This window comes from Punica granatum, chromosome 3 (assembly GCF_007655135.1).
Source record: "Punica granatum isolate Tunisia-2019 chromosome 3, ASM765513v2, whole genome shotgun sequence".
In the NCBI taxonomy this organism is placed as follows: Eukaryota; Viridiplantae; Streptophyta; class Magnoliopsida; order Myrtales; family Lythraceae; genus Punica; species Punica granatum.
Window position 1 is genome coordinate 32,337,845 of NC_045129.1, and position 14,953 is coordinate 32,352,797.

The following is a 14,953-nucleotide window of genomic DNA, read 5'->3' on the forward strand; positions in this document are numbered from 1 at the left end:
TCGATATAACATTGTTCTTAAATGGAAAGTTACTATATATATAGAATGTCTATATATTAGAAGTGTATTACGGTTTTTTCTCTTTTGGAACCAATATGAGTTATGAAATAATTCACGGGTGGTTTTAGAAACTTCCTAAGTCTTTGAGGCTTATTTGCGAATTGTAATTAATTGTGAATCAATTTAATTGCTAAATATTCTAAGGGATAATTGGCAAATATATAAACATATATATAGGTAAATGTGTGATATACATATCTGTATGACTAAGTCAGTAGATGACCCAATTCACGCCCAAAGAGAGAACAAAACAGAGAAGGGCACGGCTGGTCAACACCAAAATGGGGACATCCGCATCCATTCTCAAAGCCGATTGAACAAAATTGTTTTTCTGTTGGCCGCCAGTTGCACGTGGAGTTCACTGCCCGTGCAACGTGGAGTTTACCGCCCATTCCACCTTTACTCCAGAGCATAGTCCGATCATGTGGATGACCTGTGGAGACGAGTTCGAGTCAAGGACGAACAACCCCTTGGCGATAGATGCGTTAGTGTGGACAAGGTAGAGGCCGAACACTTGGGCATTATTCAATAAGACGATTACTTGACGATCTTGCGGAGATTTTGCGAATGAGGTAACTTTTGATAAACTCTAATGAGATTGCCAAGTTAGCATTGTTTAATCGTGGCAAAGTGATATTGCACATTCAGAATAAGATTTCGGATGTCGATTTTACATATATGAATGAATGAAATTTTAATTTATTATTTGTTCCGCTTCCACTACGTTTTTGATATCCTTTTCTGACAAAGGCCTCATTTATTCATAACGGGGATGAGGGCTCTTGCTGGGGCACCCTTTCCCACGACAATCAAGGTCATGAAGGCCAGCTTGGCGGAGTTCCCGCACTGAATAGCCAGAGCGTGTCCTACGCGGTCCTCCAGCTCACCGCCGGGACACCCAACCCGCTCCACACCCACCCGAGATCCTCTGCATTGATGTTCCTCGTGGAAGGTTCACTCCAAGTCGGCTTCGTGGACTCGATCTACAATCTCTTCACTCAGACTCTCCAGGTAACCTATAACTAACTAAAGCCATCGAATCTAATTTCCTGACTTCCTGTGGAATGTGCCTTACTGAACCTTTCAACTGTTTCTGCATCCATAAGGCTGGCGACATCTTCGTCTTCCTTTCTGCACTTCCAGTACAATGGCGATGCACAGAAACATGCTGTGGCCATCTCCACATTTGGGAGCGCGAATGCAGGCAGCGTGTCGATCCCGGTGACATGTTCACCACCGGTGGATTGACGACAACATCTTGGCCAAGTCGTTTAAGACCACGGTGGCTACGATCCAAGCCCTCAAGGCAGGCCTTTCTCCCAAGACATGAGGAGAAAACAAAGGATCCTATTAAAACAGCAGAAATAATTCTTAGCGTCAACATTACCATTAAGCTGGCGATCATCAGTTCCTCTTGATTCGATTGTAACATCGATTGTTTCCTATTAATCAATTGACTGTTTATCACTAATTCCCTCTTCCAGCTCCAAACTGTCCAAAACGTACAGTTCCGGCTTGTTAATTGGAGTTCCATAATCCATTCTTTTCTCTTTTTTTGGGTAAATACAGTAGTGAGTCCACTTACACTTTCGTCCTTCAATTTTTCAATTACCATCACTTGACTATACAAATTTTCAAAATCGGGAATTTATCCTCCAATTTCAATTCCGTCAAATATTTTAATCCAAACGTCAAATGGCTCAACGGAAATCTGATACCGTTTGTGCAAGTTCAAACTCCACGTCAAATTTCCTTCTAGCCATTTGACAGTTGGACTAAAATGTTAGATGGAATTGAAATTAGAGGATCAAATTTCCGATTTTGAAAATTCGTGTAGTCAAGTGGCGGCAATAAAAAAATTGGAGAATGAAAGTGATAGTGAACTCATTCCGTAGTCCATTCTAATTATGTATATGTTGAAAAATAGGGTGAACGAACACTTCGAAAGCTGATATAGCATCTTTTATTGGTAAGACTGTACTTTTCGAACTGGATGCACATAAAAGAAACTATGAGGAAGGAGAAATTTTTTGGTGATATTAACTTGACACGGCATGATGAAGGATTAAATTATTAATCACATTATAATAAATACGGAAACGAATATTAATCACTAATTAAAATTTTCTTTTAATTGTAGTGATCCTATTAGTTTTTCTTCAATACATCAACAAATCCCAGGACATACAAAGTATCAAGTAATTTTAAATAATTATTATGTTATCTGGTAATCATGTATTATTCCAAGGTTAATTAATCCACGTAAATGGGAGAAACATAATTAATTCTATTTTCTATATCTAATACGTAATTTCATACAATAAAATCATCAAATCAAATGCTAATTAGTAGTAGTTATGACTTGTTGGTCCTCTTGTCGATTGAATAAAGTATGGTAGGAATTCAAAAAATAGGACAAAATAATTATATTGTACCAAGAAACATTATATAAGTTTGCTTGGATGGCCGCACGTTGCCTCAAAATGCAAAATTAAGCACCAGACGATCGTGCTGGGCACTCGACCCTAATTAGAAATTGGTTCTCAGGTCGGTGACATGTTGTGTTCAATATGCACCTCACATTCTCTCCCTTATAAATTCCGAAAAACAATCGACAAAGCTTCATACGAGACTACGCATCTTCACAATCCAACATAATCAATAAGATATAAAGTTATACATACCTTATTATAGTTGCGGAAATGAAAATGGCACGTACGACTATTCTGGTGCTGGCCCTGGCTCTAGCCACAGCGAGCCTCATGAGGCCCTGCAACGGCGCCCTTGAGGCGGGCTTCTACAGGGGGAAGTGTGGGATAGCCGACATCGAGCAGGTGGTGCGGGGTGTTGTGGTGGCTCGATTCGTCAGGGACCCCACCATCACGGCGGCACTGCTTCGCCTGCAGTTTCACGACTGCTTTGTCAATGTGAGCTATACTAAGTCTAGCAAGTGCAGAGGCACACTAGTTAATTAAGTCTTGATTTTTTTATGAGTTAATTAAATCTTGATAGTTAACTGCATTAACTATACCAAGATAAATTAACTACATTAATTATGAAATCATGGGGATTTAGTTATTTTGCTGCTTTAATTATAATGTGTATAGTCTTGTTGATTTGCATGCGTACTTCGATCAGTTTCCCATCCTACATAGGAAAATAACGTATATTATGCTAGGCTAACATAGGTTCAATTATAGGGATGCGATGCATCGATACTGCTTGACGGGGAAAAGAGCGAAAAGACTGCTCCACCAAACTTGAGTGTGAGAGGGTACGATATCATTGATGCTGCCAAGTCTGCCGTGGAGGCCATCTGCCCGGGAGTCGTCTCTTGCGCCGATATCATCGTGATGGCAACTCGGGATGCTGTGTCCTTGGTACGTTATAACTTGCTCTTCTTACATTAAGTATGCTTATATCTTTCTCGATCATCTAACATGAAATTGACGATCGACAAATGCTTCAAAAATTAAATCTAGAGTGGAAGGAAGTGGTACCTGGTGCAGACAGGAAGGAAAGACGGGCTCGTATCGCTTCCATCGGATGTCAATCTTCCTGGCCCTACGATTTCCGTCTCACAGTCCATTGCTGCATTTGCTCAGAAGGGACTCTCTGTAACTGACATGGTTTATCTTCTAGGTACGTCTACTTCTAAACTGATTTAGTGTTACATATTCGGGGCACAATTTAGTAGGAAACCTAGCTATTATGAAACATCTCGACGTGCAGCTTAATTGTTATCAGAGTTATCGCTTATTAAACGAAATAGCTCGAGAAAATTCATGGTTATAGGTGGCCACACCGTTGGGGTTGCGCACTGCTCGTTCTTCCAAGACCGTCTCTACAACTTCCAGAAAACCGGAAAGCCCGATCCAACCATGGACCCTGCCCTTGTCCGTACCCTCAGATCTAGGTGCCCTGAGAAATCTAAGGTCGATAACACTGTGAACCTTGACCAGAACCAATTGAGTGCATTGACCGTCGACAACTCTTACTACAAACAGCTCCAGGCTCATCGGGGCATCCTACAGATCGACCAGGAGCTTGCTCTGGACAGGCTCACCAACGCCACTGTGTCAAAGATCGCCAAGAGCTTGGATTTCTCAACCAAGTTTGGTGAGGCCATGGTCAAGCTTGGTGCTCTCCAGAGCGGCTCGCCCGGTGAGATCCGGAAATCTTGCCGTGCAGTCAATCCTCCAAGGAGCAAGTGACTTCTTTCAAGAGGAATCAAATACTTGAACTAGTTAATTTTGCTTATTTTCTCATCATTGATTTTGTTGTTTCCCATTCAATTCCTGTGTTTTTTCCGATAAGTAATCAATTGCCGCTTTTGCTTTTGAGATTTTTCAAAGTTTCTACCTTGCGATGTAATGTTGTAAGATCGATTGTAATCCTTTTATTACCATCTGACTATACATAATAAGTCAATATCACGAGTTTCTTATCGTTATACATTGTAGAGTTTTCGAGTTATTACTGAATTGTGATTTCCAAAGAAAATTTTTGTCGACCCAAACTTTAATATCACGAAGAACCTAGCTGCTGAAACGCAAAGAGTACACCTGATCAATCTCCGGCTAAGAGTTATCATCACGAAGTTCACCGTGCATATGTTCTTCCAGAAATTCATCTTTGCATATTCTACGATCTTTGGTGTTGCTGTTCCTGCTATTAGATGCTGATCTTGATAGGGATGGATGACATGAGGACAAATTTAATGCCATTTACAGGTCTCTGTATTAAAAACCAGAATGCATACTGCAACAAGAAGAAAAGTCATCGTACTTTCCTAAATTGCAGTATTGTATCCTTCGCAGGCCTGCAAGAAGATCTGTTCCATTGCTCAACCAGGCAATATAAGTACGACCTTAGCTGGACCGAGTTTCTTCATCCTCGAAGCTAATCTACAATTACCAAAACTCTCATCTCATCATTTCGCGGAAACCATCTGAAATGGCTCGGGACGCTCCTGCAGTCGTCTTCCTACTTTTCCTCGCTTCCTCATTTGTGGCGGTCCATTTCTCCGAGGCCGGGGATGCGGACATACTCACGGATTTTGTGGTTCCGTCAAACGCAACCCCGCCAGTTGATGGCAACTTCTTCACGTTCACGGGGATGAGGGCTCTTGCTGGGGCACCCTTCCCCGCAACATTCAAGGTCACAAAGGCCAGCTTGGCGGAGTTCCCAGCACTAAATGGCCAGAGCGTTTCCTATGCGGTCCTCCAGTTCCCCGCCGGGACACCCAACCCGCCCCACACCCACCCGAGATCCTCGGAGTTGCTGTTCCTCGTGGAGGGTTCGCTCCAAGTCGGTTTCGTGGACTCGACCAACAAGCTTTTCACCCAGACTCTCCAGGTAACCTTAAACTAAACCGCGACTCAGAATCTAACAAAATTCCTAATGTTCCACGCACTTCCTATGATCAAAATTCCTCAACCGCGTCTGTGTCCGTAGGCCGGTGACATATTCATCTTCCCCAAGGGGCTTCTGCACTTCCAGTACAACTCTGATGCTCAGAAAGAGGCAGTGGCCATCTCTGCGTTCGGGAGCGCGAATGCAGGCACCATGTCGATCCCCGTAACTGTGTTCACCACCGGAATTGATGACAACATCTTGGCCAAGTCGTTCAAGACCGACGTCGGCACGATCCATGCCCTCAAGGCAGGCCTTGCACCCAAGGCATGAGAAGAGAGCAGAGGATCCAATTCAAAATGCAAATGGGCAGCAGGTATAATTCTTAGCATCAGGATTAACATTACATTTTGTCGTTCGAGTTCAGTCTGCAACTAAATTGTTTCCGCAATAATAAGGCAATGAGTTCTTATCAGTTCGATTGTAATGTTGATTGTTCCCATCAATCGAATGGTTATTTATTATCACTGCTCCCCTCAACTCAGTTTACTCATATAATGAACCATATAAAATATACCAACTTATTAAAGTTTTGGGTAAACGAATCTATCCGAAGCCGATCGTCTCCGTTATCGAAAGTTATACCTATTGATAATTCGGCAAGACTGGCTCTTAGAATTGGATGCACGTAAACGGGATTATGTGCAAGAAATGAAAATCCCCTCGTTTAACCGGTCAAACTGACAACGAACCCGGCCACATCATGGCCGTCCATTACCTCAGATTATCAGAGCCGTCCATTCCGCTCACACAGTTTCCATGGTCAACGGTGCCAAGTACACACAGTCTCATCTCACTGCCACCCGCCCCCTCCTCGCCGTCACTATCGTCCCATCTCTCTCTCCCTCTCTCTCTCTGTGTCCATTTCTTCTCCATCAGCGAGCTTCGGATCCGTCGCTCGACCCGAACCGGTATGGACATCAAGGAGCCAACCCGGTTCCGGGGAGCCAGGTCCTCGCCCTCCACGGACCGCTTCCTCGGGGAGTTCCTCCACGCGCCGTCGCAAAACCCTAGCCCAGCCTCCAGCAGCGCCGGGGACGAGCTCAGCGAGGACGACATCTTTGCCGCCGGGGACTTCTCCCTCGACGCCAACAATCCCCAGAGCCAGCCCTCCACGCCCTCCTCCTCGTCCTCCTCCACCCCTCGCCGCCTCCACGGCCGCCAGAACCAGCGTTCCGCCTTCGGCCCGCCCGATAGCTTCGGCATCCTCGCTGCCCTGCCGGAGAACGAGACTCGCTCCGTCTTCAACCACAAGGCCTCCCTCCCTTCCTCCTCTTCCTCCGCCTCCTCTTCCTCCTCCCGTCCGATCCCCACCATCCCGAAGCCGCCGGGGACCACTCTCTTCTCAGCCGCGAAGTACCACCAGTCGGCCCCAGTTAACGTGCCGGTGATGCCCAGATCAGCCATCGCTCAGAGACGGCATATTGAATTCGACCAGGCGGAGGATGATGTCGACGGAGCCGAGGACGAAGACGGGCAGATGCTGCCGCCACACGAGATTGTCGCGAGGAGCCTAGCGAAATCGCAGATCCTCTCTTGCTCGGTCCTGGAAGGAGCCGGAAGGACCCTTAAAGGGAGAGATCTGAGGCAGGTTCGGAACGCTGTGTTCCGGCAAACAGGTTTTCTTGACTGAAAAGGAACTCACTCTTTCTTTTCCCTCTTAATTCTTTAGCCGAAAGATTATGAACCTATGCGGAATTTTGGTCATGGTTAGATTAGCGGATTACTCCGTGATTTCGGGTTCGCAGAGGAAGTTGGTGAAGTATGAGAAATGGGAGAAGTGGGAATGTTTGTTAGAATTTGCATAGTGATCGATACATGTAGACGCAAAGTCGTTGCGATATTCGAATTGGAAGTATACAAACATTTCCCTATTCATTGCACAAACCAAATAGCTACTGAATTGATGTGTGCTTTGCAATCTTAATCATCATGAGATTGAAATAATATTCTTAACGGGATATGATCTAACAGACATGGTGCACGGTTTTAATGCTACATACGACATAACAAGAGTAAGAGTTGATGCAGCATTTGATGGCGCAACACATTCGGATGGCGAGATTATGTTTTTCGATGGTGATCGCATGCTTTAGTATTACTGGCTCCTCACATTACTTGCGCATCTGCTAGATTTACCCATTCTTGTTAGCCAGTTAGTGACTTGATAGTTGATAGTCGTGGGGACAGAGAGAGTGCTTTCTGATTTTAACCATTTTAGATTTTAACAATTCACACTTGTATGCAGAAATGATTTATATCTCCTAGCAGCCAAAGAAAAACCGAGGTGGCGTCGTTGCTTTCCAAGGACTTTGTTAACCTCATTTGTAACCACTAACTAACATGAGCTATTACTTCGTTCTTTCAAGCACATCAGTGTTATTGAATAAGTTGTCGGCAGTGTGAGCTTAGGAGTTGTCTTATGGGAATGTGAACATAAGAAACGCCAGTCTGGTTATGGAAGACACTACGAAGTTTTGTTGCATTAGCCTTATAAAAGAATTACAGGCTTACTGAGTTCTTATTCTTTTTTATTTTTCCCCCTAAATGGCAAATGGCATGACACCTTGAACTCGTGTCTCGTCATCGAATATTGCAAGAGATGTGTGCGCTGCAAAAATAATTCCTGATCAACTTGCACTCTAAACTCTCAGCATCTGAACTCTGGCCTCAGCAGTACTTGACTAACAAAACAAGCTGTTGCTTGGCGCTCACAGCGGGGAATCTTACAGGTCCATCATAAATTTGTAAACTTATAATTGCCATCTAAGGTGTTTGCCGGTGGCAATGTTTCAACTTTAATTCTTAGATGAGGTTCACCTAACCACATGTCTAGATTTTTATTTATATAGATTGCCTTATGCAAACCTACTGCTCAATTAGGCATTTTGTATATTAAGAGTTGAATCAAAGATTGAGGGTGTGTTTGTTTTTGGAATAATGTTTAACTCAACTCAACTCAACTTCACTTATCTTCAATTCAACATCACAATCATTACTTTTTTTTATTTTTTAAATATTTTTAACCATTCAATTCAATTTTTTATATTAAATTCTCTCAACTATTCATTACTTTTTCACAATTCAACAACACAATCATTACTTAATCATTATTTTCTCTCAATTATTTATTACTTTTTCACACTTTTTTTCATAATTCAACAATACAATCATTACAAATCAATTAAAATCAAAACTCAACTCAACTCTCAATCCAAACACACTCTGAGTGTTTCTGGGAAAAGCTTGCCTTATGTCAATTTGTTGCTTGATCGGGTGGTTTTAACAGTTAGAACTTTTTTGTTTCATTGATCTTCTCTCATATGTCAGGTCCAAGCTACATTTTCAAGGGGATATTTCTTATACTCAATCTAATTATTATTATTGCTTTAAATAATATGATAACTGGATTTTATTGCAAAATCTGCATGTTGTAGCATGCTGCTGCTGACAAGTTTTCCTGCTCCTGAAAAGTCGAAGGTGACAAGTAATGTTCCTTTAACCTCTGCCTAACATACTGTCGATCATTTGGAAGAACATTTAGCCGCCAGAGTATTCGCGAAAGCACCAATACTGATGGCATTTGAGATGATTGTGAATAAGTAGGTCCGCCTAGGATAACCGATTTCAACGGTTAGTTTTGGAATTAGGGTTCTTCAGCTGTTAATGGTTTGAATTTGAGGCACTTGAGGAACTTACATCCTTTTCTTCAGATCAGTTATTAGACTTGTCAAGTGTGTCCATCTTTAGTGACACGGTTAGGTTTTTTATTGAGATTTATGATTGCTTAGAGACAAAGTGCAGAGAAAGATAAGAACCTATAGTTGCATTACTATCACCTTATCTAACATGAGGAGCCATAGAGCTGAATTTTGAGGCTTATCTGATCTCAACATGGAGTTTCTTTCAATGTAAAGTTCAACTTTAATGCAAGAGCGGCGGAGGAATGCTTCTGGTCCTCCTTTTGTGGGGTTGAAGCTTGTCAAAGGAGCCAGCCTAACATCTGCCAAGGTAATTGCCCAACTTGCCATTTTGCCTAAGAAGATCTTGCATTTAGTTCAACCACAACAAGAAAGGGAGGCTCAGGTATCAATGTTGTTCTAACTCGACGGCTTCATAAATTCCCTCCAAGGTTCACCCGTTGACGGAATTCCAGAAATGGAGGTCTGAGTGATCATTGGTAATTGCTCATTCCATCTCTTTGCCCCCTGTACAAGACAACTAACTATTACTAGTTTCATGACTTGGGGAAACTGTCGAGTGTTCATCAGAAGTTTTTGTTCCCTCGTGATAACTAACTAGATGTGCAATTAATTGCGGGGCTAAATCAATGGTGCATGATATAGTGGCTGGTAGTATACAAGGAAATCTTCGTACATGTTGGTTGTCATCAATGGTTTATCGTTGTGTGGTCTGGGACGTATTAATCCCCGCTGTCCTGAGCCTACCAACTGAATTGAATTCTCTTGCCTTCTTGATTCAGTATACCTGGAAGGGGATAAGAGGCCATTAATGAAGGGCCCGATCTATCAAGGAAGACGGGGACTTTCTTCCATGACTGGTAACCTCGAAAGGCCAACTCCAGTATGTAATTTGTGCAATGGTACCCTTTTTTCCTCTTTGTGTAATGTCCTTAAATCTTCTTTTGCCCTACACCAGTAAATGTGAGGCGTCCCGTTCTTTCCCCGTGAAAAGTTTTATTACGACCCAATTTTTAATGTGGTCTTGCAAAAAACAGCTGGTAAATTCTGTGATTGTCTTAAGTTCACGGGTCTGATTTGGCTTTGCAGCGTCTTGATCATCTGTTCTTTTACGAGGAATGACGGAGTATCTTTCAATCTCGTCTTCTCTTCTTTTACTGGAAAGTCCCATATCAAAGTATACTCTGTTGTTAAATGCTTGTTTACTTTTCTTTGGAAGGGATGCAAAGGACATATACGGCATCGGTATCCCATTATTCATCCCAAAAATTGAAGCAGTGGTCCAGGCAACAAATTTCTGCACCTCTTTTGTCGTCCATTTGCAAAACAAATAACGCCCCAGAATGTCGTTTTGGGGTCAAAATCGAATCTATGCAAGAGATCTCATGGTTAGGAAGTTGTAAATGGTGGGGTGGTCTACAGATTTGTTGTTGAATGACAACCGCGTTCCCCGTGAGAGCCTTCACCTGTAGAGCTGACAATCACGAATGACACTTCTCCCTTTTTCCCTTTTTACAATCACATTTCTCATCTTCTCATTCATTCCCCTTGGGGGTTAAGTAAAATGCGTTCGGTTGCATTTTCCGGAGGAAAATTCTACGGTCTCTTAGCAGAACCATCTCGTTGGGTCAACATAGATACCACCACTAAAGTATTGATCTATCAGCCTCGAGAGGCTAAACGACGATCTAATTGAGAGACCGTAGAATTTTCTTTTTGCATATGGAAGGGAAAGCTACTTCCGACATTGTAGGCTGGAACAATTCTAACTGAACAATCAGAAAGTTGTAATTGATTTGGTCAAGGGACATTTCTCTATAATACGGGTTTCATACGGCCACTCACAATCATCACTAGCGGATTAACTTAAAGTGATATTGAGATCTGCCCCTTAGGCAGGTCCAACGGTGACTTTTGGAAAGGATGGGAACCCTTGAAGGGTTCCCGAGCGAGGGACTATAGAAAATAATCGAGTCAGCTAACACTTTGGTATTTTAATTTTTCAATTGTCAGCACTTGACTACTTGAATTTTCAAAATCGAGAATTTGATCCATGAATTTTTAAAAATCATAACAAAATGGTCATTTTGTTATGATTTTTGAAAATTCAAGGACTAAATTCTCAATTTTAAAAATTCAGATAGTCAAGTGTTGGTAATGAAAAAATTAAAGGATCAAAGCGAACTCAAAATAATCCGAGTGGTACTATTAAGACATGAAAGCCGATCCATTTGCAAGACGTGGAAATTAACTTCAGGCCATTAAAATGCCCATTAACAAAGCCTCTGAGATCAGATCAAAATAATTGGAAGGAACTGTACTCCTCAATTGTCAACTTTGTTCTGACCTCTTCATTAACTCCCTGCAGCGAGGGATTTTTTTTTTTTGAATCATGATATTCGAAAGTTTAATTATATCTCAACTAATTCAGTCTAGTCGAGTAGATTCATTAAGAGATAAAGCTCTCACAGCTTGAATTTTTTTTTTTTTTTGTTCACAAAGCTAAAACTCGAGACTTTACTTAAGAAAAAGAAACATCGTACCGTTTGAACCGATTCAAGTTCGTGGGGAGTCCTCCTTGTTCCTGCAGAAAACCTGCTCCTCTTCTGTTCTTCAGTAATGGCAAGTCAGTTCTAATGAATTCCATGGCCAACACGAAACCTCCAATAATTGACGGAAAACCCAATCCCGATTAGCGGGAAAGATTTAACTTCTCGAGGGCTGTCCGATACGTTAACGCGAGATGCACTAAATGTTCCTAGCAATGTGCTGGATGCAACCCTCTCCACTCGATCCGGATGAAAGAATGAGCGAATGTGAGTCTGCATCCGCCGCGTGGTGGAAATTGTGTTCATCCGATAGAATCCAAGAAAAAAAGATTACGGAAACCGGATATTTACTGCACTTCAATGACCCTCCAACCAACAAAACCAGGACTCGGGTCCCCTCATTTATCACTGCCATGTTCCATACCATCTCCTATATCATTTATATATGAGCTTCGGTGCTACCGCTTTCCCTACCGAACCACCCTCTCATTTCTGTCAACAAGGTGTAGCATATCGAGTCTCTGCTTCAATGGCTCCCCGTCATGCGGTAGCTGCGCTTCTCTTCGCTCTCGCCCTGGCGAGTGTCGAGCTCTCGACCTGCATCGTCTTGAAGGGCAAGGTTTCTTGCCTCGACTGCCATGATCAAAAGACTGGCTTGTCAGGTCCTCTTCTCATTTCCGATTCTTCTTAAGCGCACCGGTTTAGGATCCTTATGTGTGCTAAATGGTGACAAGAAGTAATACTTTTTTTAATGTTTCAGGAATCAAAGTCCTGGTGAAGTGCGACAAGATCAAGAAGCTCGTGACAGCGACCACCAAGGGCAACGGCTACTTCGAGACCGGACTCCACTCGGCACACACTTCACTCCCCTCGTCGAACTGCCTCGCCAAGGTCCTAGGAGGCCCTCGCCCGCTCTACGCCACCAGGAAAAGCATGGTCTCGAAGATAGTCAAAGCCCATGACAACGCAGGGCGCTCCTACTTCACTACCTCGACTCCCCTCGCCGTCTCCATGGCCTGCCCTAAGGAGAAGGCCTCCAACTGCGGAGACTCTGCCAAGTTTGGCTCTTCCAAAACCGTCGACTTGCCTGTCCCGAGGGAGTGGGGCTTGGCTCCGACGAGCTACTACGCGCCGTTCATCCCCATCATAGGAATCCCTTAAGTAATGTCACTTAAAAAACTGTGAGACGAATAGTTAAGAATGTTTTTTTAAGGTTCCTTGTCATGTGTGGTGTTGTGTTAGTAGTTTTCCTACAAAGTCATATGTTTATGGGAATGGACTGTTGAAGATATCTTAGGTGGTATTTACTGAGGTTTCTCTTGGGCAATCCTAGGATGTAATATCTGTGATGGCAGGTTGAAAAATCATATATATATATATATATAAAGAGAGAGAGATATAGTTGAAGCTTGTTAAATTTAAGTAAAAACTTTAACACTACATTTGATTTCATAGTTAAATTATGATTTCGTTTTCGTTTGATTTAAAATTTTTAAAAGCTAAAAAAATAATTTATAAATTTTTTATTTTTTAAAAAATGCCCCATCTCTCTCTCTACACTCGATTTAAGTAAGAAACTTTAAATTGACGTAACTACCGTGTCTAATGGATCGTCCGCAATGCGTAATAATGCTAGGATCGATATTTGAAGAATATAAACTTCGATTAGTGGAAGCCACTCCATGAAAATCTCCCTGTTCTTGAGATTGAAAAGCATACCTAACGGAGTCCGATAGCAAATGTTGAGGACTGCGTCTACTAGGGTGATGGATTTCGAATATTATGTATTTTTCATAATACCCGGATCTTACCATGTAGGGACAAGTTTCAAGATTTTAAAATCGGACTCTACCCTGTTGAATCATGGAACCGAAATCTATTCGAAACTTGTATTATATCACAGGTTTCGGATACTCTGTTAGAACCTGTAAATTTTTTTCTCTCGCTAAATAAAATTGAAAATGTTACATACATAATCAGTAATCACGCTAAATAGAATATCAATAAAATTTAGATTAATCCACAACAATGAAATAATAATATGTCTCATCAATCCATCGACAAAATTGAACATCCATAATACGATTTCACACAACAAAATGCATTTGTTCTGATTCATTAGAAGAGATAGTAACTTTACTCTTTCCTCTTCTTTTTTTTAATAAATAACCGATTCCGGATACCCTGTAGGCAGGAATCGGAATCGGAACCGATTTTCACATGTTCCTAATTTTAATATCCGAAACCTACTCTATTTTCAATACGAGCTACCCGGACCCTACCCGTTAGGGTAGGTTTCAACCGATTCTGGGTATACCCGGTACCCGTGCACACTCCTAGCGTCTACCGACATGAGGATTTCCCAAAAAGCATGACCTTACCGTGTCCGGAAGTACAACCTGAAAAGCAATTTTTAGGGGCTTCCTTGCCCGCTCTTTAATTTAATTTCTTCGAGCTTTCGCCCCATTTACCCATCGAAAAAAAAAAGAAAAGCAATTATTGTCCATATATAGCAAGCCAGCACTTCATCCGGTACCAATATGTGAATGCGAACATCTAGCATTTTTACAACATTATCTATGCTTAAAAGAGTAAGATAAAATAAAATAAAAAAGGAGCCCTTCAACTTCCGGAAAAAAAGTTCAGGGAAAAAAATAAAATAAAAAAAGTTCTATGTGAACAGTGGACTCTGTACCCTAATGGATCCTTTTTTCCAAAAGTTCAGTTTTGCTTTTTTCAGGGAAAAAAATAAAATAAAAAAGGAGCCCATTAATTTGAGTATACACTCTAATATTCAAAATTTTAATGGATCACGAAGTAATCCAATTGAACTGTACCAGCTCACTAAAAGGTAACTTTCTTACGACGTGAATATTTTCAGTATGAGAGAAGAGCTTTTTATTTTTTATAAAAAAAATGGTGACAGTAATAGTGGCGACATCTCTTTCTCCACTACGCAACATTTAGACTTTTATATTCAACCCGAACATATTCAAAAAAATTGAACAACTAGCAAGTATTGGCCTCGTCAGGTAGCACCACTGGCCTAGTATAATTCACATGAGCCGAATTGCCTAAACTCAAGCCCAAAGAACACACTTCTAGTAATGGCTGCTACAAATGCAAAAAAATTTATATTTGGAACCAAGGGCGGCCCTCGGGAAAAGCTATTAAAGCCCTTGCTTTAGGCGCCACAATTTGTTAGGCCTCACAATTAGTTGCCCTTGC

The 14,953-nt window shown here is 41.9% G+C and overlaps 4 protein-coding genes, 1 long non-coding RNA gene and 1 pseudogene across 5 annotated transcripts; all 6 read left to right on the forward strand.

The window, feature by feature from the left end:
• Positions 1-482: 482 nt before the first annotated feature.
• LOC116200540 lies at positions 483-1,531 on the forward strand (annotated as a pseudogene).
• Positions 1,532-2,708: 1,177 nt separating this feature from the next.
• On the forward strand, positions 2,709-4,554 carry LOC116201433 (peroxidase 60-like). Its single transcript, XM_031532673.1, has 4 exons — positions 2,709-2,987; positions 3,261-3,440; positions 3,543-3,702; positions 3,856-4,554. The coding sequence occupies exons 1-4, from the start codon at positions 2,763-2,765 to the stop codon at positions 4,272-4,274; spliced, it is 984 nt and encodes a 327-aa protein (XP_031388533.1). The 5' UTR covers positions 2,709-2,762; the 3' UTR covers positions 4,275-4,554.
• Positions 4,555-4,865: 311 nt separating this feature from the next.
• On the forward strand, positions 4,866-5,890 carry LOC116201435 (putative germin-like protein 9-2). Its single transcript, XM_031532676.1, has 2 exons — positions 4,866-5,418; positions 5,518-5,890. Exons 1-2 carry the CDS (start codon positions 5,017-5,019, stop codon positions 5,746-5,748), a joined length of 633 nt encoding a protein of 210 aa, XP_031388536.1. The 5' UTR covers positions 4,866-5,016; the 3' UTR covers positions 5,749-5,890.
• Positions 5,891-6,281: 391 nt separating this feature from the next.
• On the forward strand, positions 6,282-7,431 carry LOC116201434. The gene has a single exon (XM_031532674.1). The coding sequence runs from the start codon at positions 6,389-6,391 to the stop codon at positions 7,106-7,108; it is 720 nt and encodes a 239-aa protein (XP_031388534.1). The 5' UTR covers positions 6,282-6,388; the 3' UTR covers positions 7,109-7,431.
• A 1,150-nt stretch (positions 7,432-8,581) lies between these two features.
• LOC116198888 lies at positions 8,582-10,267 on the forward strand. The gene is made up of 2 exons (XR_004155416.1): positions 8,582-9,655; positions 9,959-10,267. It is a non-coding gene; the product is annotated as an uncharacterized LOC116198888 (long non-coding RNA).
• A 1,915-nt stretch (positions 10,268-12,182) lies between these two features.
• Positions 12,183-13,147, forward strand: LOC116198928. The gene is made up of 2 exons (XM_031529199.1): positions 12,183-12,387; positions 12,486-13,147. The coding sequence occupies exons 1-2, from the start codon at positions 12,255-12,257 to the stop codon at positions 12,884-12,886; spliced, it is 534 nt and encodes a 177-aa protein (XP_031385059.1). The 5' UTR covers positions 12,183-12,254; the 3' UTR covers positions 12,887-13,147.
• Positions 13,148-14,953: the final 1,806 nt, after the last annotated feature.

Coding starts and splice junctions, on each gene's coding strand:
- LOC116201433 (XM_031532673.1), top strand. CDS start 2,763: ATGAAAATGGCACGTACGACTATTCTGGTGCTGGCCCTGGCTCTAGCC. Junction 2,988..3,260: donor TTCACGACTGCTTTGTCAAT/GTGAGCTATACT, acceptor GTTCAATTATAG/GGATGCGATGCATCGATACT. Junction 3,441..3,542: donor CTCGGGATGCTGTGTCCTTG/GTACGTTATAAC, acceptor AATTAAATCTAG/AGTGGAAGGAAGTGGTACCT.
- LOC116201435 (XM_031532676.1), top strand. CDS start 5,017: ATGGCTCGGGACGCTCCTGCAGTCGTCTTCCTACTTTTCCTCGCTTCC. Junction 5,419..5,517: donor TTTTCACCCAGACTCTCCAG/GTAACCTTAAAC, acceptor CTGTGTCCGTAG/GCCGGTGACATATTCATCTT.
- LOC116201434 (XM_031532674.1), top strand. CDS start 6,389: ATGGACATCAAGGAGCCAACCCGGTTCCGGGGAGCCAGGTCCTCGCCC.
- LOC116198928 (XM_031529199.1), top strand. CDS start 12,255: ATGGCTCCCCGTCATGCGGTAGCTGCGCTTCTCTTCGCTCTCGCCCTG. Junction 12,388..12,485: donor TCAAAAGACTGGCTTGTCAG/GTCCTCTTCTCA, acceptor TTAATGTTTCAG/GAATCAAAGTCCTGGTGAAG.